Below are 26,710 nucleotides of genomic sequence, written 5' to 3' on the forward strand. Positions count from 1 at the left end.
GAAAAAGAAATGTAATTTGTATGTCAGAATGATTGTACTCAGTGCATGTTTTTTCATTATATTTTAAGGAAGAAAGAGAAAACCCTTCGAAACGGAGTAGAATTGAACGTGATATAGATAACAATTTGATCACATCAACACCAAGAGCAGGAGAAAAGCCTAATAAACAGTTATCTCGAGTAAGACGGAAAAGTCAAGTAAATGGAGGTTTGTTCATATTTAGATATTGTGTTTTTTAAGTGTAAGCAGAGATTTCTCACCACTCAGGTTACAGAAAAAAAAAAAGCCAAAAATTTTACTTTGAGCACCTTTTACTTCCTTTTGTAATGTATGTTGTGTTAATAACAAAAATTAAATAAAAATTAGTCTTCTTTTTTAAAAAGTGTACTTTGCTGAGTGCTGATGGCTCATGCTTATAATCAATCTTAGCTACTTAAGAGGCTAAAACCTAGAGGATTGTGTTTTGAAACAAGTATGGGCAGAAAAGAATGAGCTGCTTATCTCCAAATAACCAGCAAAATACTTGGACTAGAGTTGTGGTTCACATGGTATAGCTGTGAGCAAGCAAGCCAACCAACAGCTTGAGGCCCTGAGTTAAGCCTTGGCACCAGCACCAAAAGAAATTTTTTTAATGTATTCAAATAAAGACTTACAAACAAGACTTACATGTTTCATTATAAAAGTGTGTATAGATTGAGGCTTAAGGTATATGTCAGTGGTTGAGCCCTTGCCTAGCCATTTGTAAGCTCTGGGTTGCACATTGTATTATGATTTCCAGCATCAAAAGTAGAATTGATGCTAGAGACTGGTGGCTCAGGCCTGTAAACCTAGCTACTCAGGAGGCTGAGATCTGAGGATCACAGTCCAAAGCCAGCCTGGGCAGGAAAGTCTGTGAGACTCTTATCTACAACAAACTACTCAGAAAAGGCTGGAAGTGGCATTGTAGCTCAGGTGGTTAAGTACTAGCCTTGAACAAAAAAATTTGTTCAGGGGGATCAAGCCCCAGGATTGGCACAAAAAAGAAAGAATTGGTATAGAGCAACATTTTATCTCTTAATAGGCTCATTTCCTAAAGCAGCAGTAATTGTGCCAACTTAATTGAAATGTGTACAAAAGTTTATTTCTGGGTCATGTTATTTTAGGTCAGTAGTTCTTAAGTACAAGTGATATGTTCCCACTGGTTAGTAGTTTATGTCTAGATCTCTTTAGTTGTCACATCCTGTGGAGAGGTTAGAATAAATATCAAGCCAAGAATGTGACAGGGATGCTACTAAGTATCCTGCAGTGAGCAACATAGAACAGCTAAGAATTACCAGGCATAAATGCCACTAGTACTAGATGTTGATAAATCCTATCAGTAATTTATTGTTTAGCTGTAAATCTCCTCAAAGTCAAAATGGAAGGGAAAAACATTAAAGACAAGCAGACAAAGCTTTAAAGAACAAAACTTTTAGAGAACATGGAGTTCTTTTTTAACCAAAGGTCTCTAAACACAACAGTAATAACTTCTTCCTTAGCTCCCCAGTGCAGTATGATGTTATCTAAAGTGACTAGTATCTAGAAAAAGGAACAGAAAAGAGAGAAATAAGCATTTTAAGAAATGCGGTAAAAGTAAAAGTTGTTGAGGATCAAAGGGAAGTTAAAAACAATGTTTGACTTTATATTTCCAAAATATTTGATTTTTTTTTCTATTTAAAAAACAACTTGTTGGGGGCTGGGAAGATGGCTCAGTGGTAGAGCACTTGCCTTGCATGCATGAGGCCCTGGGTTCGATTCCTCAGCACCACATAAGCAGAAGAAAAAAGCCGGAAGTGGCACTGTGGCTCAAGTGGTAGAGCACTAGCCTTGAGCTGAAGAGCTGAGGGACAGCGCCCAGGCCGAGTTCAGGCACCATGACCGGACCCAAAAAAAAACAAAAACAAAAACTTGTTAATCTTTGTAGCACACTGAAATAGGGCAATACCTGTGAACAATTTTTTTTATTGTTTGGGGTGGTGCTTGGAAAAGAGCTCATTACCTTGTATATACTGAGTTTGTACATATTACATGTACCTTGTACATAATAAGCTTGTCCTGGGCTTTACCACTAGCCCTGAAATGTTACCTTTGTTTTTTGGTGGAGTTGTGGATCTAACCTTGGGATTTGTATGTGCTTAGCAAGTGCTGTACCATTAAGGTAGTCTTCAGCCCATCTAAGTAAATGTTGACATGACTGTGTACAGTTTTCTGCTTCATAGTAGAATTTATTGCCTTTATTTCACTTCGCTGTAATTTATTAGTGATAGGTATGTGGGAAGATTTTTGAAGTAGGCAGCTTCTAGAAATGTGAACAAAACCCAATATTTGTGGTCTTGTTAATTTCTTTCTTTCCTTACAAAGAATTATCTTCATATTCTGTTGTGCCATGTTGATCTGAAGTTTCTGTCTATATAATTCTAGATTTAAAATTTACTTTGAAAATCTCAGTAAATATTAGCATGTGTAAACCATTATAGACCCATTAAGATCCCCAAATTTATAAGTGACTTACCTCAGAATTTTTTAGTAAACATTCTTGAATATTAGCATTAGTCTGCTTAATGAAGTAAGTTGTTTTTAAATTAACTCTAGCTTGTATCTGAAAATCATTGTTTTCAAGATAATGATTTTTTTCTTTTGTTTCTTAGAAGCTGGTAGTTATGAAATGACAAATCAACATGTAAAACAAAATGGGAAATTGGAAGATAATCCTTCCTCTGGAAGTCCTCCAAGGACTACATTGTTGGGGACCATATTTTCTCCTGTCTTCAACTTTTTTTCACCAGCAAATAAAAATGGTAAGTGTATAAATCTTTTTTATATAGTAAGTAGCAGCAGCCATAATTAGCGATTTAAAAAATATATCCTTTATATGTTACTGGTGTATTTCATCTACTTCTTGTATTTATTTACAACCTTAATAAAATATGTAGTTCATTGAAAGTACTTTTTTAATAACTAAAATATTTTAAGTTATGTTTAATCCTGTTATTGTGAACTCAGCTTCCATTTTCTGAAAACTAATTGATAGACTTTGGCCTAGAGGGACCTTTTTAGTGTGTTGGGATGAAGCATTTTGAATATTATGGGTCATTAAAATGGAATTCATTGAAAATCTTTGATTCAAGCCATGTGACTTTTTTTTTTTGGGTCCGTTCGTGGGGCCCAAACTCTGGGCCTGGGCGCTGTCCCTCAGCTCTTCAGCTCAAGGCTAGCACTCTACCACTTGAGCCACAGCGCCACTTCCGCCTTTTTTCTTTTTGCTTATGTGGTGCTGAGAAATCGAACCCAGGGCCTCAGGCATGCAAGGCAAGCGCTCTACCACTGAGCCACCTTCCCAGCCCCACCATATGACTTTTTTTTCTCTTGTACCTGGGGCTTAAACTTGGGGCCTCATGCTCTTGATTGCCTTACTAGTATATGCGTGGCACTCAGCACTTGAGCCAAGCCTCCTACCTAGCTTTTTTCTGGATTATTAGAGAAAGAATCTCGTGGATTTTTCTGCCTCGGCTGGATTTAATGGCTTCAAATCTCAATCCTCTAATGTTAACCTCCTGAGTAGCTAGGATTTATAGATATGAGGCACAGACACCAGCTCCATATGATGATTATAGCAGTTGTTGGTTTTTTGCTTTTTTTTTTTTTTTTTTTTTAACATTTGGTTATTTTTTTCCTCCAAAGGGATTTTTTTTCTTCTTTTTTTGTTGGTTGTGGGGCTTGAACTCTGGGCTTGGGTGCTGGCCCTGTGCTCTTCAGCTCAAGGCAAGTGCTCTACGGCGTGAGCCACAGCACCACATAAGCTTTTCTGGTGGTTAATTGGAGAGAGTTTCATGGCTTTTCCTGCCTGAGATGGCTTTGAACCACGATCCTCAGATCTCAGCCTCCTGAGTAGCTAGGATTACAGGCGTAAGCCACTGGCACCTGGCTTCCAAAGGGATTTTTGATACAGAAAAGTAATTAATTCAAATTAGATTAGAGTTAGATTATAAACACACTAAAAATTATCCTGCTAGGCACCAGTGGCTCGTACCTGTAATCCTAGCTACTCAGGAAGCAAAGATCTGAGGATTGCTGTTCAGCCTGCGTAGAGAAATCCATGAGACTCTTATGTACAGTTAAGCAGCAAAATGCAAGAAGTGGAACTGTGGTTCATGTGGTAGCCTGAGATCCTGCTGTTTATGCCTCCCATTTAGCTGGGATGATAGGTATATGCCACGGTGCCCAGCAGGTCAACTTTCTATTTGGGGCTGGCCTAGAACTGTGATCTTTTTTTTAAACCTCTACCTCTTGAGTAGCCAGGATGATAGGTGTGAGCAACTTGTACTTGCTTCTGTGTCTTCTAATAAAAAGGGAATATTTAGTTTATTCTTAGATAACTACTTCTGTTTGAAAATTTACATTTTCCACAATGCCTAGAATGCTTAGTGTTTGGATTGGGAGAATCACAAGCTGAGGATAATGGACATATATAAATGCCTATTATATAATGCTTACTAGTAATTGATATTTGGTTTATGACTAGAAGTTCTGAATTGCTGTTATTTGACTACAAGCCAGGCACAGTGGCTCACACCTGTAATTCTATTTATTAGGGAAGCAGAGATCTAGAGGCTTATACTTCAAGGCCAGCCCAGAAAAGAAGTTAGTGATACTCATCTCAGCCAATGGGTGACTGTGGATGGTCAACCCAGCTTATGTGGGAAGAGTAAATAGGAAAATTGTGGTCTAGGGCAGTCCAAACATAAACATGAGGCTCTATTCAATAACTAAAAATTAAAATTTAGGCATGGCTCAAGGGTGCTTAGTATGTAAGAGGCCCTGAGTTCAACTTATACAACCAAAAGTAAATAGATATACTGCATAAATTAATTCTAAACAGCCAAAAGCTTAAGGAAAAACTTATAAATACTTCTATAATAGTTTTTATTACTCATTGAAATGCCTAAAAAAAAAACCTCACTAAACAGTTGAATTCTCAGCTATGCTCTTATGAATTATTAGTCTAGTAAATAAGTTTTACAGTGATGATTGCCTCTAGTTTTTCTAAATGACTGATAATATGCTGAATTTGATTTCAGGAACATCAGGATCAGATTCCCCAGGGCAAGCTGTGGAAGCTGAAGAGATAGTAAAACAGCTTGACATGGAACAAGTGGATGAGATCACTACCAGTACTACTACATCAACTAATGGAACAGCTTACTCAAATCAGGCAGTTCAAGTGAGGCCATCAATGAATAATGGTTTAGAAGAAGCAGATGAAACAGTTAACCGTGATATCCCACCCCTTACAGGTGAAGAAAATTTCTGTTTTTAATACATCTTTGTGAACATTTATAAAAATACAGAATTTTTTCTCTCTTAAAAGGGAAGATTAAATGCAAAATTATTTCTTCTTTGAGGTTAAGAAAAATTAAAATTGGAACTAGAACTTTATCCCAAAGCCAATATGTACACTAGTCTTAGACTTTTATATCTGAGCTCTCTATCTAGATACAGGCATCTCATAACTTTAGACTTATTTCATAAATGACATGCCTAGGGCCTAAAGGACTTCTGTTACCTTAGTTATACAGCCTAACTCTGGAATGTTACAAAGACCTGGTGTAATTGTTTATTCCCAAGTCAGTTGCCATTGAAATACAGGAAAAAAAAGAGAACAAGAATATATTACCTTTGAGAACTGTGGTGGAAATTCATAAGAGATGTAGCATGAAACTTTTAAACTATTTTAATTTTAATTTTTTATTGTTTTATAAAGGTGATGTTCAGAGGTGTTAGTTACATAAGTCAGGTGAAGAGTACATTTCTTTTTGGACACCCGTTCACCCAGCTTTTCTCTTCCATTCCCACCCACAGGTTGTATGAACTATTCTTAAACGTGAAATAAAACTGAGAGAAAGCTGAGCGCAGGTGGCTCATGCTGTAATCCTAGCTACTCAGGAGGCTGAGATCTGAGGATGGCGGTTCAAAGCCAGCCTGGGCGGGAAAGTCCATGAGACTCTTATCTCCAGTAAACCACTAGAAAACTGGATGTGTTGCTGTGGCTCAAGTGGTAGCGCTCTCACCTTGAGCTGAAGAGCGCAGGGACAGCGCCCAGGCCCAGAGTTCAAGCCCTATGACCAACCAAAAAAAAAAAACTGAGAGGAAGTAGAGCTGTGGCTCAAAGTGGTAGAGTGCTAGTTTTGACCTCAGAGGCTCAGGAGCAGTGCCCAGGCCAAGTTCAAGCCCCATGACCAACCAAAAAAACAAACAACAACAAATCTGAGGATAGCTATCTGGTACAGACCTAGGGGTCAAACTTACTATCTGATTCTTGCTTTTGCTCATTGGCTGTTACTCTTACTACCTGAACCACACCTCTAACTGTAGATATTTTATCTTAATTTGTTTTCTATTTCTGTTATGTCAGGTGTTTGAGAGACCCAGAAAATGTGTATTGATTAAATGTGCTTTAATGTAAAGAAGTAGACTACTTCTTTTGACTATAATTTTGACTATAATGGAGAAACTTTGAAAACAACACTGAAACAAAACATTTAAAAGAAACAATTAAGAAACTTGTATGGTACAGGTCATTAATAACAATGTAAAGAGAAAAGCAGCAGCATACTGGGAATCCATATATTTTAAATTTATCTAATAAAAGATTCCTATCTATAATGTTATGCTTCATATTCACTAATACTTGTGAACATTTATTTTTTATTTTTTGTCGGTCGTGGGACTTGAACTCTGGGCTTGGGCGCTGTCTCTGCGCTCTTCAGCTCAAGGCGAGCGATCTACCGCTTGAGCTACAGCACCACTTATGGTTTTCTCGTGGTTTATTGGAGATAAGAGTCTCATGGACTTTCCTGCCTGGGCTGGCTTTGATCTGCGACCCTCAGATCTCAGCCTCCTGAGTAGCTAGGATTTTAGGTGTGAGCCACCGCGCCCAGCTTGAACATTTATATTTTGTGATGGCAACTGTTGATAAAGATGATATATGCTCCTTGATTCTGAAGAGTTCATGATCTAGATAAAATATCAAGTATGGGAAAACCTTAAATATGATAGTGCTATTACAGATAAATTATAAAAATTACTTTATAACAGTTTATTCTGTGAAGCAGTTACTTTGATGTAGTTACTCTGGGATGATATGAGAAGATAGAATAGAGATAAGACTGATTTTAAAAAATAGAAATGACCAAAATACTACTTTTTTTTTTTTTAAACTCTGAAGAGCCATAGATAATAAGATAGAAAGCTTAACTATCCTATTCTTTGGCCTTCTGACGTTGGACAACTTACTTATGCTCTTGAGAAGTTTGAAACAGATTTTTTTAGCTTTAAAATGGTAACAAGCTTGGCCCAGTGGAGCATGCCTAAGGCTGAGGATCACAAGCTCAGGCAACACAGCAGACCCCATTTCACAAATCAGTAGCTTAGTTGGGCACTGATGGCTCACCCTTGTAATCCTACCTATTCAAGAGGCTGAGACCTGGAGGAGCACCATTTGAAGCCTAGACAGAAAAGTCTGTAAGACTATCTCCAGTTAACCAGCCAAGTGGTGATTTGAGGCAAGACTCAGGTGATAGAGCAGCAGCCCTTATTCAGCCAGCTGAATAAGAGCTTGAGATTCTGAGTTCAAGCCTCTATACTGCCGTAAAATGAGTAAAATGAGACAAAAATAATAAACAGCTCAGAATAAATAAATAGCTGGGCTTGGTGGCATACATGTTATCTCCGCACTCAGGGAGGCCAGGGGTATTGAGAGTTCTAAGCCAGCCTGAGACAAGGCAATAATAATGCAGGGTTTTGAGTGGTAAGTATGTGAAACATGAAAAATACTTGGTATCTAGGGGCTCAGCAAATATCCTTTCTCTGAGATTAATAGGAATTTGAAACAGTAAGCTGGTTGAAAGATTTATCTTCCATCATCTTTCACTGATTATATATCTAAATTTTCACAGATGAAGTAAACAATTCTGTTTTACATCTGATGTCATTCATTGGATATAAATACCATGATGTTTTTATGCACTGTAGTGAGTTTGTCATCACCATAATAACTTTGTTCACCAACATTACATTTCTGTAGGACCACAGCAACTTTTTTTCTTTTTTGGTTAGTCGTGGTGCCTGAACTCTGGGCACCACTTCTGGCTTTTTCTCCTTATGTGGTGCTGAGGAATCGAACCCAGGGCCTCATGCATGCAAAGCGAGCATTCTACCACTGATCCACCTTCCCAGCCCTCCTTCAATTTTTTTATAGTAATTTTTCTTTGAAAGTTTTCAACATTGGAATTCAGGTGTGGCTCAAGTGGTAGAGTGCCAGCCATGAGCAAAATAAGCCAAGCAAAAAGGTTAAGCCCCAGTACTCATGCACACACAAAAAAACATTCTCAGCATAATATCTCTAATGTTTTATCAAACAACACAATCGTATCTCAAACAGAATGAACTATGTGGCATAGGAAATAGAATTGCTTCTTGAGTATTTTTAAGTTGTTGTATGATAGAAGGAAAATAAGTTCTAAGACTGATTTGTATATATAGCAGCCTTTTTAAGATCATAAATAGATTTGCGATTTCTAGAAAAGCATAAATACAGTTTATTAAAACTTTGAGTTTATGGACTTCTTTTTAAAAAAAAACTATAATACATAAAATCATAAAAATTATACATATTCCTGTACTTGGAAGGCTGATGAGGCATGGAGATTGGGAGTTGCTGGCCAGCTTGAAATATATAGTAAGATTTTTGTCTCAGAAACAGCAAGGTATGGTATTCCACTCCTCAGGAGGTTGAGGCCAGCATAGGCTACAGGTTGTGTTTGTATGTAGTCTTAAGTTACATAAGAAGACCCCCTCTCATATACATATTAATGAGGTATGCCATGTAATTGTGTACATTGTTTAATTCTTACTTCAGGTTAAAGGTTTTTTTTTTAATCTTTTCAAGTATCATTTCTTTTTTTGTGTGTATCAGTTGAGCCTGGGCCCTGTCCCTGAGCTCTTTTGCTCAAGGCTAGCACTCTACCACTTTAAGCCACAGATCAACTTCTTGTTTTCTGATGGTTTATTGGAGATAAGTGTGTCACAGACTTTCCTGCCCAGCCTGGCTTTGAGTCACAGTCCTCAGATCTCAGTCACCTGAGTAGCTAGGATTACAGATGTGAACCACCAGTACAGCTCAAGTGTCATTTCTTAATGAAATATTCAGAATCCTTTCCTCTAACTTTTTGAAAAGTATAGTATGTATTGTTATTGGTAAGCACCCTGCCAAGCAATAGCACACCAAAATTTAGTACCTATTGATCAACCCCCTCCCTCAGCTTCTAGTAACCATTCTACCCTCAATTTCTATGAGATTAACTTTTTTTTTTAGATGCCATGCAAGTGGGATGATAAAGTTGTTTTTCTGTGCCTGACTTCTTTTACTTAACATAATGATCTTCAATATAATGATCTTCGTCTAGTTCCATTCCTGTTGTTACAAACGAACTTCTTAAAACAGTATCACAGGGGCTTGGAAGGTGGCTCAGTGGTAGAGTGCATGAGACTCTGGGTTTGATTCCTCAGTACCATATAAACAGAAAAAGCTGGAAGTAGTGCTGTAGCTCAAGTGGTAGAGCTTAGCTTTGAGCTGAAGAGCTCAGGGACAGCACCCAGGCCCAGAGTTCAAGACCTAGGACTGAAAAACAAAACAGTATCACAGATCTCAAAACTTAATACTGTATCTCTTGTCATCAGTATGCCTTTTATTGACTGCTTAAGTAACTACTTTGTAATGTTATTACTGTTACCAGAGCAACATGAAATTTTATGGTTATCAAATATACTCAGTTTGAAGTTGAATTTTGCAGATTTGAGAGGTAGCTCAGTAGGAAGAGTGCCTATCTGGCAATCTTGAGTCCCTGGGTGCAATCACAGTACTACTAAAACAACAACAAACCACAGAAACTTAATTTTATTCGGTTTTATCCCCTCTCCCCCAACATCATCATCATTATTGTTGTTGTTGTTATTGTCGATTATGGGGCTTGAACTCTGGGCCTGGGTGCTGTCCCTCAGCTCTTCAGCTCAAGGCTAGTGCTCTACCTCTTGTGCCATAGCGCCACTTCCAGTTTTCTGGTGGTTCACTAGAGATAAGGGATTCAAAGACTGTCCTGCCCAGGCTGGCTTTGAACTGCAGTCCTCAGATCTCAGCCTCCTGAGTAGCTAGGATTACAGGTAAGAGCTACCAGCACCGGACCCCAACATTATTTTCTAAACACAAGTTGATAGGGAGAGATTAACTTAGTTGATGGGATCTTAATTCTACTAACCATGTTGTAGCTTGTCAGTTTGTCTTTTTTTTGGGAGGTCCGGTCATGGGGCCTGAATGCTGGGCCTGGGTGCTGTCCCTCAGCTCTTCAGCTCAAGGCTAGCACTCTACCACTTGAGCTACAGCGCCACTTCTGGCTTTTTTCTTTTTGCTTATGTGGTGCTGAGGAATCGAACCCAGGGCCTCATGCGTGCAAGGCAAGCACTCTACCACTGAGCCACCCTCCCAGCCCTTGCCAGTTTGTCTTTGATAGTAAATTTTTACAGTTACAGCTATATGTTACTAAATTGGCTTTTGAAAACTTTCTGAATTAGTTGCATCTTTAAGCTAAAATACACAGGGCCTTGGGAAAAGTCTTGCATAGAAGCAATAAAAATGAATAATTCAGTGAGTAAAAAGTAACATTTTCTTTTTCACTTCATTTAATAGCACCAGTTACTCCAGAGAGTGGTTATTCATCAGCCCATGCAGAGGCCACATATGAAGAAGACTGGGAAGTATTTGACCCGTGAGTTGATTTTCTGTTTTGTTTTGTTTCTTTTTTCATTGAAAGTTTTATTTCATGGCATGGACATAGAACCAGCCAGTCATCAGTTCATCTTCAGCCTTCTTTCAAATATAGACAGTGTTAGGTATAAATAGATGAAATTCATCTTTCCTTAATAATTTTTCAACTTTTCAATGGTCCAAAAAAGATATGCATTGAATTTTGATCCTCCTCAGCACCTCCAAACCTCTTCCTCCTCTCCCCTTCTGGGGGGTTAGCAGGATACATATAGGGTGCCTCCCACACTGCTGGGCAGTGAGCTGCAGTTCCCAGTCAACCATGTGATCATAAGGGTAAACAACTAGTACTCCGCACTAGTTATTCTTTCTAAGCGTTGATTTTGGCAGATTAGATCTATTAAATGCATTTTCATTTTAGGATTACATTTACCTTGATGGGTTTGTCACAAGTAAAAGAGGAAAATCTCTTATGAGGAATCTCTAACCTTGAGGGGTGAATGCTTTTAATACTGAGTTACGGAGATACTCAGGTGTATATTTTCACTTCTGTTTTATAAGCTTTCTTTGCTGGGTTAAATGTACTTTACTTAATTAACAATTTTTTTTATCTTGATTTCATGTACTGTGTTTAGAGTTAAAATACTCAGTCACTTAGGAATAGTAGTTTTTTTGTCCCCCATGGGGAAAATTGTCTTTATTGTGGTTTATAAAGTTTGTGAATTCTCTATGAGCTTTCACAACACAGTTATTTCTTCCACATCAGGTGATATGTGCATTTCTTTCCTTTTGCTAGTGTCAGCTGTTCTCTTTCCCTCTCATTCCCTCCCTCCCATTGCTTTCATTGGGTTGCGTAGTTCATTTTGATCAATGCAGCTGATGGGTTCCGCTGTTGTTCCCCTCTTTCTGTGCGCTCCTCCTAGTTTCCCTCTGATGTGCACATAAATACCATATATGTGGTCAGCAGCATGGGGTCATTTAGTAATGATACGACCAGATGAGTGGAGGTCTTTTGTTTCTCGAGTCTTGTTTACTGTGTTGTATCAGAAAAAATCAACATGATTTTTTCTAGTTCTATCCATTTCCCTGCAGATGCCTCCTTTCTAATGGCTGCATAATATTCCGTTGTATATAGGTACCATAGTGGGGCTAATTAACAATTTTTTTAATGGGCTGAATTTAGTAATATGTTTGAGTTTAACAAAAGGAGATACGTTGAAATTTTCTTAAAATTTCACTTAACAGGTATTATTTCATCAAACACGTTCCACCACTGACAGAAGAACAACTCAACAGGAAACCTGCTCTTCCATTGAAAACAAGAAGCACACCAGAATTCTCCCTAGTTTTAGACTTGGTAAGCATATTACCTTCAGAGCCAGAGAGAAAAAAGAAGTTAAATTGTTTTTTAACAGTCTAAAATGCCTAAAAGAAAGCAAATGATGAGTAGCCATCACACTATAATATGCTCTCTGAGTATTCTGAAATGTTTTTATAGTCTTAAGCTAGGATCCCTAGTTTGATTGGATTTTGCCTTCTAAGAATTAGATTTAAAGGAGTTTTCCTCTCTATATTCTTACCACTTTTTTGGCAGTACTGGGGATTGTAATTAGGGCCTTATGCTTTTTAGGTAGGCACTCTGCCACTTGAGCCACATCAAAACCCTTCTTTGCTTTCTTTTGTTTGTTTGCATCTTTCTTTTCTTTTTTTGGGGGGGCCGCACACTTGCTAGGCAGGCACTCTCACTTAAGCTATGCCTCCAACTCTGCTTTAGTTATTTTTCAGATAGTGTCATGCTTCTTGTTTGGGCTAGTCTTGGACTGTGATCTTCCTACCTGTGCCTACCATGTAGCTAGGCTTTCAGGCATGTGCCACGGTACCCATTCTTCCCTATATTCTTGAGACTGTTGTGATTGTTATGATGATAAAGATCAAATTTAGGGCCGTGTACTAAATTCCAGTGCTTGCCTAGCAAGTTGAGCTATATTTCCAGCTTACGATATTTTATTTCCTTCCCAAGAATCTCTAATTTAATTTGAATCATTCCTAAATTTTAGATTTTTTTTTTTATTAATAGAGTCAAAAACAAAGTTTCTTTCTTTTTTTTTTTTTTTCTTTTTTTTCCGATTGTGGGGCTTGAACTCTTGGCTTGGGCACTGTCCTTGTGCTCTTCAGCTCAAGGCAAGCACTCTACCACTTGAGCCACAGTGCCACTTCGGGTTTTCTAGTGGTTTATTGTAGATAAGAGTCTCACAGACTTTCCTGCCCCCGGCTGGCTTTGAACCGCAGATCTCAGCCTCCTGAGTAGCTAGGATTACAGGCGTGAGCCACTGGTGCCCACAGCAAAGTTTCTTATCACTATTAAAGTTTTTCAGTATGCTCTCTTGATACGATTTTAAGAGTCTAACATACATGTCACTGTCCATAGCTGTTTTCTAAGCTTCTGGAGAAGCTGAGGTAGGAGGATAGCTTGAGTCCAGGAGTTCAAGGCCAGCCTGGACAATAAGCAAGGCCCTTGCCTGAAAAAATTTCTATATTTCATTATGAAATTTATATATCCTTGAGTCACAGGAGAGCTTTGAAAACTGAATGTCTCAAATCTTTTGCTATCCACATTTATCATCTACTTATAATTTCATATTAGCAAAAATGATGTCTACTGTCCTATATTTAAAGATGTAATTTATTTCTCAGAAAATTTATCTTAAGGAAAAAGTTTGTTGTTTTACTTGTTTGTTTTAGGTTTGAACTCTGTGCCTTGTGCTTACTAGTCATCTACTCTACCACTCAAAGCTGTCAAGTCCTTTTTTTTTTTTTTTTTTTTTTTTTTGTCCGAGACTGGGATTCAAATTCTTGTTTTTGTTTTTCTTGGTCGTGGGGCTTGAACTCTGGGCCTGGGCGCTGTCCCTGCGTTCTTCAGCTCAAGGCGAGCACTCTTCCGCTTGAGCCACAGCACCACTTTGGGTTTTCTAGTAATTTATTGGAGATAAGAGTCTCAAGGACTTTCCTGCCCAGGCTGGCTTTGAACTTCGATCCTCAGATCTCAGCCTCCTGAGTAGCTAGGATTACAGGTGTGAGCCACTAGCGCGCCTGGCGGGGTTTCAAATTCTTTATCTGTGCTTTTACTGTACCACCTGAGCCATGCCTCCAATCCCTCTTTTTTAGGGGGAGATTTCATTATTTCTTCTTATAGGACTCATACTTTTCCCCCTGGGCCAGACTGGACTACAATTCTACTTATGACTGGTATAGCTCAAACAAAATGTTAGCCCCCATCCAGTAAGCAGGGTGTGGTAGACCCTATCATCCAGCTTAGGAAAGAAGCATAAACTGTAGGATTGTGATCCAGGCCAGTCTGGGCAAAATGCAAGACACTATTTGAAAAACCAGTAGAGGAAGAAGGGTGTAGGGGCAGTCTCAACTGGTAGAGTTGAGCACACTCACTTAAACCATGCCTTCAAGCCCTAACTTGCAAAAGCACAAGGTCCTGATTTCAGTCCCCAGTACTGCTCTCCTACCCCTAAAAGGAATTATTTAAAAGAGAAAGAAATTTCAGAACTGATGATTAATTTAGATTTGATATGTAAGTAGAAGATAAAATGAAAGTGATTTTTGCTCCATTTTGGTATTAGGAGTTGAAGTGGTCATGATATTAACCTGTGACCAAATTATTTTGAGTCTAATGTGAAGAGAAGTAATTTTATGGAAATAGGTAAAAATAAGCTGAAGAAGTAGTAGTAGAATTAGGTATGATTCAGTTCTAGGAAAGAATTGAAATGTGTAGTCCGGTATGCCACTAACAGAAAATAAAGCCAGGCATGGTGGTGCATGACTGTTATCACAGCGCTTGGGAAGTTGAGGTAACAGTATTACAAGTGTATGGCCAGTCTGAGCTACCGCAAAAAGGAAGAGAGGGAGGAAGGGGAAATATTATGCATGTGGTTTGGGCAGCTGCAAAACTAAGAGCAGTATTTCTCAATCTGGAGTCTGTATCAGTTAGAACAATAGGTTAGTAAAGATTGCTGAACTGCAACCCTTATTGAGTGACTCATTCAGATTGTAGCTAGAGAATTTTATTTGCATTTCCAAATACTTCCCAGATAATTCTGGTGATGTTTTTTGGTTTAGGAACTATACTTGAGAATCATTGACTTCAGAAAATCCTATCCTAAATTGCTATGCCACGTATAGCATTTTAAAATTCTATGTAAGAATGAGTATGTTTTAGGGGCTGGGAAGGTGGCTCAGTGGTAGAGCGCTTGCCTTGCATGCCTGAGGCCCTGGGTTCGATTCCTCAGCACCACATAAGCAGAAAAATGCCAGAAACGGCGCTGTGGCTCAAGTGGTAGAGTGCTAGCCTTGAGCTGAAGAGCCGAGGGACAGCGCCCAGGCCCAGAGTTCAGGCCCTACGACCGGACCCAAAAAAAAAGAATGAGTACTTTTTAAAATTAATGTTTTTGGTGATCATGACCACTTAAAATTATTTCAAGTGCTTGTATGTTTGTAATCTCAGCATTTGAGAGGCAAAGGCAGGATTGTGAGTTGGAGGCTGCATGGGGCCATATAGCAAGGCCATTTCTTAAAGACACCCTCTCCTCTCCCCAAAAAATATGTATGGGTTTCTGTGTAAACAAGAGACTTAAAGGTTAACTTAATGTCTTGATTTAATTTTTTTATTTTTTTAAGGATGAAACACTAGTGCACTGTAGTCTAAATGAGCTAGAAGATGCAGCACTTACCTTTCCAGTCCTTTTCCAAGATGTTATTTATCAGGTAATTAAATTTTTTTAAATTTGATATTTGGCCTATTAGTCATTGAACACATTGGTGTTCAGTGTGTTTTTCTGTAGACTTTCTAATGGATTTCACCAGTATTTTAATAGTCTGTAACACAAAGTAGCATTGTGCTAGTTAGTTACATAAAAGAACATTCATTTATTACCAAAACCCCCCTGATTTTTTTACCTAGTGATATCAGCTACTTTCATAATCTTTGCCAGCAGGTGGAGGCAGAAGCACTGACATAGATCCCCCAAGAGGAACTTGCCAAGTTAACATCTGGTGTTTTTTTCATAAAGCCAATTCATTTAAAAAACAAACAAACTCATTCCTTGTTGGTCACTTTTATTTCCTATAGGAGTTATCTGTAAAGTTAGTTTGTTGGACATACTTAATGTTAACCACAGAAATTCCAGACACTCTTCTAATTATTGCTTTATGTGAAAAAATTGGGTATAAACATTCTCATATATGGTGGTGAACAGTGATAGTGCAAAATGGTAAAAGACTCAAGATTTCATTGTGGATTGTGTTGGCCATACCTCTTTATGTTTAAGAGCTTATCATCAGAGTGACTTGTTAAATATATGTTTTGAAAACGTCATAGTGCATTTTTGTGTTGGCAGTTTTTGTATTAGTATTGCCATTTGCTGGAAAATTAGGCAAGAGTCTAAAAGTTTGTTTGTCAAGAGGGAGCCATCCTGGGCATTAATACATTAATAAAGAAAGCATTGATCATGTTAATAATGAAAAGTTCCTTGATTGTTTATCTGATCTTGATAGGCAGTTATCTGATCTTGACCGGCAGTTAGTGGTTTTAGTTTTCTTAGCAGATTTTAGTTGCTTTCTCATGGAATCATAAGATTTTAGAGATAAACAGAAGTTTGTTCTTCAGGGCTACTTTATTAAATAGCTCATACAGTAAACAAATCAGGAAGATTTATGTTAGCAGTAATTGTCAGTTCTAATTTAATCTAGATAGATTTTTAAGTACCTGAACTCTACCTTCATCTGTTTTATTTAGTAAACTTGGTTTTAGTCCTGATATATAAGCAGGTGATGATTATATTTTTCTGTTCCTTTTTAACTGGTTGGTTAACTGCTGTAAGGCAAATGGTGTATTTTCAGCCAAACAGGTTGCTCTTGTTTAGTGCATTTCAAGGACAGGAGTCTACTGGAAATTGAATTTTATAGCAAAATAATGCTTCTCTCTTTAGTTCAGTAACTTGGTTGTTTTGTTGCTGTTTTTTTTTTTTTTTTAATTAGGCTTTTTGGGGAGGTTGCATTTGAAAATAGAGGCTTTTAGTTCTTTGAATTTGGAAAGGAAAGATATTTGAAAAATATAGGTAAATAATGATTTTGACATTACTTCTTAGGTTTCCAGTTCAGGATATTTCTTACAGATGACTTTTGGGTTGTTCATGTAATTTTAGCAGAGAATTAGGGAAATTGGAATGTAGATTTGGTTTTTTTCTTTCAGTATAACCATAAATAGAACTTTTTTCGTATTCCTTCCACCATTTCTGCCTTTAATTCTCTTCTTTTTAAAAGTTCTTTCATGTGGATCTGATAGTTGTCTTTTGAAAAAAGGCTTGTATCAGTACATATGATATTACTTAACAGTTATGTATGTACTGCATCTATTTTTGTGGAATTCTAGGAACTCTTTTTCCTTGTGAATTTTTGAGATATACTTTCTTAATCTGAAAAATAAGTGATCTAGCCACAACAGCAGTGAGCCGGAAGTTTGACTATTAGAAGATACAGAGATGGTTGCATTTTAATATTATGACTTATTTACTACATCAAGTACAGACTTAGTTCACCTTTACTAAATTTTTGAGGTTGTCCATGGTTAATATTGGGTACATTCCCTTGGATTTCTAGTTTTGGCATAGTCATTCTACTTTTTAAAAATGAAGAACTCTTTGGGTTAGGGTTTCCCCAGTTTTTTCAGACCAGCAAGCTCCCTTTAAACAGGGAATGATGTCTTTTAAACTTTCAGTGGTGTTGTCTCCATCTGCTGGCAAAGAAGAAAATATACACAAGGGTCTGAGATGATCTAAGAGATTTTGGAGAAACCACATTATTAGGTAAGATGTAACTTACATATTTAACCACTGTACTATAATGTGGCCCACTTAAAGGTAGAAACTTGTAAGCTACTGTATATACTCTTATTAAAAATACTTTTTTGATATGAAATTTACATGACACAGCTGTGACATTTATTTGTATATACAATGTCATTTCTATAGCATCCCCTCCCCCCACTGTTAAGATAGCATCTACTTCTTTATCTGACTCTCAAGATCAGATGAAGTGTCCTCTTATGACTTAATTTCACTTTTGTTTTGTTTTATTCAAAACAATTTAAGGTATTACATTTATCTTAACAGTTGTATATATCAAGAGTTTATAAACTTTCTACAAAAAGCTGTAAATATTTTTAAGGATTTTTTTATTGTTTCAGTTTGGTTTTTGTGGAATTTTGAACTCAGGAACTCACAGGTGCTAAGCAGGCATTTTACCACTTAAACCACACCCCAGCTCAGTATTTTAGACTTTATATTTCTATTGTAGCTATTTCTTTCTGCCATTGCAACATGAAAGTAGCTATAAATGAAAAAGTATTGTATCTTGCTTAAACTTTACTTACAAAAGAAGTGGTAGGCTGTATTTGATCAACAGATTACAGTTTACTACATGTGATCTGATAATTATAAGAGTATATACTGTAAATTTGCATATTCAAATTATAAATGCAAGCAAATAATCAAATGTTAAATTCTTTGTACATGTTGAAAATTTAAATTAGATTAACAGTTTTCTTGTGGGCTTTCTTAGCTTTTTTCAGATTAAAGCTTGAGGAAAGTTTTGAGGTAGTCACTACTCACATTTAATGATTATCTGACTTCATGATTTATATTCTTTTGGACTGATTAGTAGGAATAAGCTTGATTAATTCAAGTCTTAAAATTTTCAAGCAGGGAGATTGAGACTGAAGTTACTATGTACTTAAATTCTATATCTTAGAGGATAAAAAACAATCCTTTTCAAATTAAAATGTATGTTAGTACTAACAATATAGAGATTATAGAGCATAAGACCAAGATTATAGTTTGTGTATATTGAGAAAAAGTCACTCAAAAGGAGAACTGGTTCTCTGGTAGGGAGGATATGGCATTCACAAAGGCAAAAAAGTATACTGTCTTTTGTTTGAATAGGTGTATCTTTTTTAACTGGCATTTTTTTTCCTGAAAATTACTTTATAATGAGTTATTAGGAAAGCATTTATTCATAAAACTGTACAAATATATTTGATAGAAAAAACAAGTGCATGATCATTTCCAATGCACGTGTTTAATCTTTATATATTTAGTTTATATTGACACATTGTCAGGAAATCCATCTCGTGGTGTTACTCAGTTAAGAGGTCTCCACTGTATTTAGTTTCTGTTCCTGCAGATCCACCAATTCAAGACTCTAGGTCATCTCACTCCCTCTTCCATCCAGAAGATGACTTCTATCCACAAGCAGGACTGAATCAAAAGACATTTTTCAATTAGCTCTTGAGCTGAAACACTTCCTCAATGACCTTCCTCTGTCTCCATCAAGAACTGGAGCTCAGTTTTTTGAAGATGTAATAGAGCTACTCAGCCCAAATGTGGCTGGTTGAAGACAAAAAGAAGAAACCTCATATGTTTCACCACAGTGCAACCAAACGTAACTGTGTTGTCCAACTCCTCATTCTGTAAAGTATGGCAGGGGCATCTGATTTTTGACTCTGTTCACCAATAAGACTAGCCAGTCAGTGGCTTTCTGAAGATCAGTAAAATCAACAAACTTTGGGTCAGCTGTCCAGAAATCAGATTGTGGTAAGCACTCAAGGAGAGATAGGATCCTGTAGGGAGCTACTTGTAAAAGATGCTTTGTTTTATTGGTAGAGGTAGCTTTTGTGGGAAAGGTTGGGGGGAAGAGGTGGGTAAAGAACTCTGTTAGCAAAGCTGAGCCTTTTCCTATATTATAGTTTGTTTTCTTAGGAATCTTATAGCTTAGGATAAATTTCATACCACAGAATAATAGAATTACAGAGTCTATCACTTCTCTACAACTTTTTTTCCTAGAAAAATTAACTTTATTTTTGCTCCATAAAGAAAAAAGAAATGAAGAATTTTGTAGTATATACTTAACAGTAACCTAGAAGCATTTTGTTGTTGAGTTTCTTACCTTGAGCCACACCTTAGTCTGGTTGTGCATTTCATAATGCATAATTTTTGTTGTATAAAGGGTCATAGACCCTTTGTACTGATGATATTTTTAACAGGTAGAGAACAGTATTTTGATAGTTACTTGCAAGTAAATATTAAAAGTAGTTTAGAATAATTAAAAATGTTTCCCATAGTATAGTTAATTAGCAATACTTTTTCATACTAATTATGGTCAATTTTTAGGTTAAAAATACAAATGGAACTTACATCTTTCTACTTCTCAAAAATAAGAAAATATATTTCATAAAGAATTCTTTGTCTTAAAATTTTTTCTTTGAAAGTTAGGAACAGTTCCTTAAATATTCAACACCAGGGTGTGGTAGAGCAAACCTATAATTCTAATACAGATTAAGGCCAACCTATCTCATAAACTACGTTTTTTTCTTTTCTTTTTCCTCTTACTGGGGTTTGAACTGAGACTTGAGCTAGGCAGGAACTCTATGACTTGAGCACTATCCCCAGTCTGAAAGTTCTTGTTTAACACCTGAAAATGTTTTATAAATTTAAAAGATATGACAGTTGATTACAAAGTATATGAAATTAGAGGCTTTATTACTCTTGCTTACTTAAAAGTGATCTTCATCATTTATTTATCTATTTATTTATTAATGGTGGGCTTCACTAGATTGTTCAGGCTGACCTCAAACTTGTAATCATACCTGTAATTACAGATGTGTGCCACTATGCCCAGTTAGAGTGATTTTAAAGGCAATATTTTTGTTTTATTACAATGACCACATTTTTCTTCTAAAATAAACTTAATATAAACATATCAGAAGTTTTATATATGTATTTACGTGTACATATAAATCCAATAGTTTTTACTTGAACATTATCCTTCATTGATAACTTTTAATATATTATCTATTTGAACACATTAAGCTTTACTTATTCCACTTGAACTTTAGGAACATCCCTTTCCAAATTGATTTCTACTCAGTAAAAGTAAGGTGTATTTTTGGTATATTTTTCTTGGTTATTTTAGTATTTCCCTATTCATCCCCAGTATTCACCTACGAATACTACCCCACCCCCAGCATCCATCTATCTCTTATTAGAACTTTATGAAGCAAAAGATGACTAAAATAACTAGATAGATTATGAAGCTGAGGTCTCTACAGGACCTACCTGAGCAACCTGCTTTCCTTGGAGAAAGTTTGGATTTGTTTTTACATTCTGCTATTGATAGCTAAGAAAATGTTAGCAAAGTCAAATGGGTAAACCATCTCCTAACATTTGGCATTTATTTTTACAAGTATGGGTCGTAACCAGAAGGAAGGCTTTTCTTGCTGTTGGATTGGGGTTGCTCAATTGTATCTCATAGAATTATACTCAATCTAGTTAGCTTATAACTGACCATTATTGAGGTGGTTACTAATAACAGTTAATAGCTCTTGGCATGTTAAATGTGCTGGGAACTTTTCCAGATGCTTTAACATGTACTAATGAATTCAATCCCCACAATTAAGACTATGAGATATAAGTATTGTAATATCCATTTTACAGATAAAGTAAGGTGTACAGAAAAGTAGGCAAAGCCACAGAATCAACTGTGTATCTACTTCTTCTCTTTTGAGACAAGGTCTTGCTATGTAGCTCAGGCTAGCCTCAAACTCTGGATCCTCCCCTTCACTTCCCAAGTGCCAGGACTACAGGAATGCACCAACCACCTTAGCAGATGGCATACTGTTGAATGTTTGAGATTTACGGAATTTATCCTTTTTCTTTCTTTTTTCTTTTTATTATTGAGATTAAACCCAGGACCCAGTGCATGCTAAACACTCACTGTACCCCTGAGGTGTATGAGCACTATAAATTTACATTTTTTATTTTATTGTCAAGCTGGTATACACAGAGGTGTTACAGTATATACATAAGGTAATGAGTACATTTTGTGTTGCACAGTTACCCCCTCCCTCTGAGTTTACATTTTTACAACCTGTTTCTAGCAGGGTACCAGTTACTCATGCCTGTAATCTTAGCTACTCAGGAAGCTGAGATCTGAGGATCATGGTTTGAAGCTAGCCTGGGCAGAAAAGTCCATGAGACTTTTCCAATTAACCACTGGAAAACTGGAAGTGGCACTGTGGCTCAAAGTGGTAGAGCACTAGCCTTGAGCAGAAAAGCTCTGGGACAGGGCCCAGGCTCTGAGTTCAAGCCCCACACTCAACAAAAATATATATATATATAAAATAAAACCTGTTTCTATGATATAGCAATAAGCTCAAAGGATACTGTGAAAAGAATATCAAAGATGGTTTTTCATGTTACAGTCATACTGCCTGGTCTTAAAAAATCATGCAGAAATATTGTTTATGATAAGGGTTTTTGTTTTGTTCTTTAATTATACTGTTATGACAGCAGATTAAGATTTGATAAAATCAGTAAATTTCGTAAAATCACTTAGGTGAATTTGGCCCAAGAGAAGTAGGTTTTTTCTGTTTTGTTTCTTAATGGTACAGAGGTTTGAACTCAAGGCCTTGAGCTTATTGGGCTGGTGCTCTTCCATTTGAGCCATATTACCATCCCTGATTTTTTCTGGGTATGGAGCTTAGGAGACTTTTCTGCTTAGACTGGCTTCAAACTGTGATCTGCCAGGGATTACAGGCATGAGCCCTTGAAGGTTTTTAACTTTACTACACAATATTTATAATCAGTTTTTAAGTGGATTTCTATTTTGATGGCTGATTTTTTATTAAATCTAATTATTAACCACTAATGGTGTTTTAGCACTATCTATATAAACAGGAAATTATTGTTACCATGTATTCATATCAAGCAGTGTTATTGTATTGTTAATAATAATATTCTTGGGGCTGGGAAGGTGGCTCAGTGGTAGAGTGCTTGCCTTGCATGCCTGAGGCCCTGGGTTCGATTCCTCAGTACCACGTGAGCAAAAAGAAAAAAGCTGGAAGTGGTGCTGTGGCTCAAGTGGTAGAGTGCTAGCCTTGAGCTGAAGAGCTGAGGGACAGTGCCCAGGCCCAGAGTTCAGGCCCCACAACCGGACCCCCCCCCAAAAAAAATATTATTCTTTTTATTGTATGTCCACTGCTTTTCTGTATAAAATTTGAATTTTAGTAAAATCAGTCCAGAACAGATTAGCTTCCTTATCACTATTTGTAGATACTATTATTTTTTTTTTTTTTAATGCTAGTACTGGGGCTTGAACCCAGGCTTGGGCACTGTCTCTGAGCTTTTTGCTCAAAGTTATTGCTCTGTTACTTGAGCCACACAGCTCCACTTGTGACAGTTTTTATGGTTAATTGGAGATAAGAGTCTCACAAGACTTTCCTGTCTGGACTGGCTTGGTACTGTGATCCTCAGCCTCCTGAATAGGATTACAGGTGTGAGCCACCAGCCCCCAACTCTTAACATTTTATTATAAAACTTTGACATAGGGCTGGGGTAGAATATTAAGTGCCCTGAGTTCAATTCCTAGTACTAAAAAAAAAATAAGTTTGTCATAATGTAAGTATTAAATCACTACTCTTAAGGTAATAGTGAATGTTAAATTTGTATATAGTAATTATTATAGCATTATAGGCATTATAAGCTTCTGATGTATCTTTGAGCAAAGACTTAAACTATTTGATAATGGGAAAATGATGATTGGATAATTATTGTAGTTATGGAAAAACATGTATGCTGAACTAAAATGAATATGTTAATCTTTGGAAGACTATATATAGATATCAATTTGAAGGATGGACAGTGGTTTAAACACATAATCCTAGCTACCTGGGAGGTGGAGATTAGGGAATTATAGTTTGTGTCCTGCCCCCTCTTCTCCCCACCCCAAAATAAAAAGTTTAAAAGATTCTATCTCAACTGCCCTGTGGTACACACCTGTCATCTGAGTTACTGGGGGAAGCACAAGTGGAGAATTGTAGTCCAGATAGGTGAGCCATGGCCATAAAGTTAAGGTCTTAGCTTGGAAATAACACAAAAAGGACTGGTAGAGGGCCTCAAGTAGTGGTAAAGCGCATGTTTACCAAGTGCAAAGCTCTGATAAGTATCCTCTTACCCCTTCCACCCCCCCCCCCCAATTTTTTTTTTATTTTAAATTGTGAAGGATGGTTGCTAGAAAATGGGATTGTAGGTGGCACAGAAAGAAATCTTTGTATGAAAGTACAGTTAGGACTTAGAAGGAAAACATAGTTTAACAGATTTTGATGTATTTAGAGGCATATATGTGTGTACGTGTTATCTGTTCCCTAACACAAAATGTAATGTTAGTCTCAAAATTAAACTCTATTATACATTCATTTATTCATTTATTCCTAAAGGAGAATACAAGAGAATAATACGTCTTGACTAATATTTCCTGCCTATTATTGCCTTTTATATATCTAAGTGACTTAGACTCTCCTGGGCTTATTTCTGTTTGTGAGATTTTTCTCTTTAGAGCACAGGCAGAACTACATGCAGCCCTACCTAAGACCTGATGGACTGTTACTTCGTATCTTTCTGTATTTTTTTCCCATTATCCACCTTAATGCCTTGTATTTCTTACTCCTTCTGAAACATCAGTTAAAAGGTGAATCTGTTCTGATAATAGAAACGTTTACAGCCAATAGTCTTTCTGTTCTCTTGGTGAGGAAACAATCTAACAATGTATCCCTCCATCTTTATTGCCACCATGAATCCTCAGTAAACAAATGCATTTTGAAAGCAGTGTTAAATTATATGATGTGTGTTAATATGTAAATATTGAGGAAGGGAGTTAGAACACATAGTGAAGTTACAGTTTTGAACTAATCTGGAAGCCATTGAAAAAGTAACATTTCTTTTTCTTCCTTCTTTTTTAAGTCTCCCTCTTACCTCCTTTGCTTTGGTGTAAGGACTCCACTTCAGTCAGACCATCATGCATGATAGACAGACTTTATACCACAAAGCTATACTCCCAGCCTGTAAATGTCACTTTGGAACAAGTGTTCTATTTACAGTATGTTGTGTAGTAGAAGTATGTTGTGAACACAGGAAACAAATCCCTGCTTATCTGTTTGTTGTATAGAACAGAGATAATAAAAATAAGGGAAATATTTTTGCAAAAGTGAAATTGTTTTGTTTTATCACAAAACTATTTTGAAAAGACCCAGAGTTTATAGGAATGATTTTCCCACTAAAATGTACTATATTAAAATCTGCGTGGTTTCCCAAACAAATAATGCTCCTGGGTTTTCAATCAAGGTTTCAAACTATACCAAACAATTTAAGATAAAATGTTAAAATGAATTACTGAATTACATGAACAAGAATAACTGAATTTTTTATGCATCATCCTGGATGATGATAGTTGGATATGGAGGATTTGGTTGTTTGCTAACAGGAGCAATATGTGGCTTGTTTGGTTTTGTTTTGTTTTTGATTGGTCAAAGAATTCAAATATGCCTGACTAGTTGAATTATAAATAAGTAATCTAAACTTAGAGATGGGGAAAGGATGATATTATTTATGTGATAACAATCATTCAAAAATAGCCTTTCAAAAGTGGTCAGTTATGAAAATTCAATAGTTGTACTTGTGTACCATGTAACCTTGATTCTGTTTTTGTCCTATATTGCCCAACCGTGGGTAGTTCAATTTACTTGATAAATATCTTTAGGTGCCTCCTCTATATTTGGCATTGTTTTATGGGTTTGGGGCTTTGTAGATTATAAAGTTTGGCAAAATACCATCCTTTGTATACTTTTTCTGTTTTTCCATAAATTCTCTGGAACTAGGATTTTTGTCTTGGGGACATTTTGTGTTGGTGCTAGAATTAAACTCCACTAAGGCTGAATTCGATTTATAGCCTCCACAGACTTCTGTTTTTCTGGATCTGGCTTAAGATATATGTTACTTTGAATTTAGAGTGACCTTTGAGTAGCATACAAAATTTGTCATTTTAGAAAATTTTGTTAGGAATACAATTTAGAGAAGTCAAAATGTGTTGTAAATAGTTTTAGTATTGTTCATGGCTTATTTCTGTGCTTTGTGAATATTACAAGGACAACAGTAAATTTTAGGCAAGAAGCTAAACATAGAAATAAGAAAATAAGCCAGTCACCAGTGGCTCACACCTGTAATCCTAGCTAATCAGAAGGCTGAGATCTGAGGATTGTGGTTTGAGACCAGCCCTAGGAAACTTTTATCTCCAGTTAACCACAAAAAAAGTCAGAAGTGGAGCTGTGGCTCAAGTGGTAGAGCACTAGCCTTGAGCACAAAAAAAGATCAGGGACAGTGCCCAGGCCCAGAATTCAAGCCCCTGAACCGGCAAAATAAAGTATACAAGGCAACACCTTAGGGGGAATATTTTCCTAATATAGTTGGTTTTGAAAATTGAGTTCATTTTATACTCTTAAGTAATACTAAATTAGTTATTAAATCTGAATCATTAAATATAGAAGAGTTTGATATTTAAAAATTGCAGTTATATTTAAACCCACCAATCCAGATATCTCCCTCTTGAATATTGTTTACCTTAATAGAAATATGAAATATAAAACAAGGGTATTTTTAGCAGGTGCTTGAGAAGAAATTATGAAGAATTAATGAGGAAGGTCATTGAGACAGGTCAGATTAGAGATGGACACATTGCTTGCCTAATTGGATGGATGCTACTGACTGGAAGATGGAGCTGATTGGTGGATCAAAATCTCAGAGGGAGACCTTCAATGTTTAGTTTAAATGTTTATTAAAATTCCATTCCAATGAAGTACTATTATATTGTATGCATTTATTTACTTATTAAGAATGATATGATCAGCCAGATGCCAATGGCTCATGCCTGTAACTAATCCTGTAGCTACTCAGGATGCTGAGATCTGAGGATTACAGTTCAAAG

General features: G+C 36.6%; 1 protein-coding gene across 2 annotated transcripts in view; it reads left to right on the forward strand.

Annotated features, from left to right (window-relative positions):
* Ctdspl2 (CTD small phosphatase like 2) overlaps window positions 1–26,710 on the forward strand; it is a 63,094-nt gene that overhangs the window by 20,339 nt on the left and 16,045 nt on the right. Inside the window, exons 3-8 of one of the 2 annotated variants that reach the window (XM_042687627.1) lie at window positions 69–207; window positions 2,667–2,816; window positions 5,097–5,312; window positions 10,760–10,838; window positions 12,080–12,191; window positions 15,521–15,607. In XM_042687627.1, the coding sequence (XP_042543561.1) occupies window positions 69–207; window positions 2,667–2,816; window positions 5,097–5,312; window positions 10,760–10,838; window positions 12,080–12,191; window positions 15,521–15,607 (783 nt within the window). The remainder of the gene's footprint in view (window positions 1–68; window positions 208–2,666; window positions 2,817–5,096; window positions 5,313–10,759; window positions 10,839–12,079; window positions 12,192–15,520; window positions 15,608–26,710) is intronic. The other variant, XM_042687628.1, reaches the window with a different exon arrangement.

This window comes from Dipodomys spectabilis, unplaced genomic scaffold, assembly GCF_019054845.1.
Source record: "Dipodomys spectabilis isolate Male_0828 unplaced genomic scaffold, ASM1905484v1 ptg000108l, whole genome shotgun sequence".
NCBI classification, from domain to species: domain Eukaryota; kingdom Metazoa; phylum Chordata; class Mammalia; order Rodentia; family Heteromyidae; genus Dipodomys; species Dipodomys spectabilis.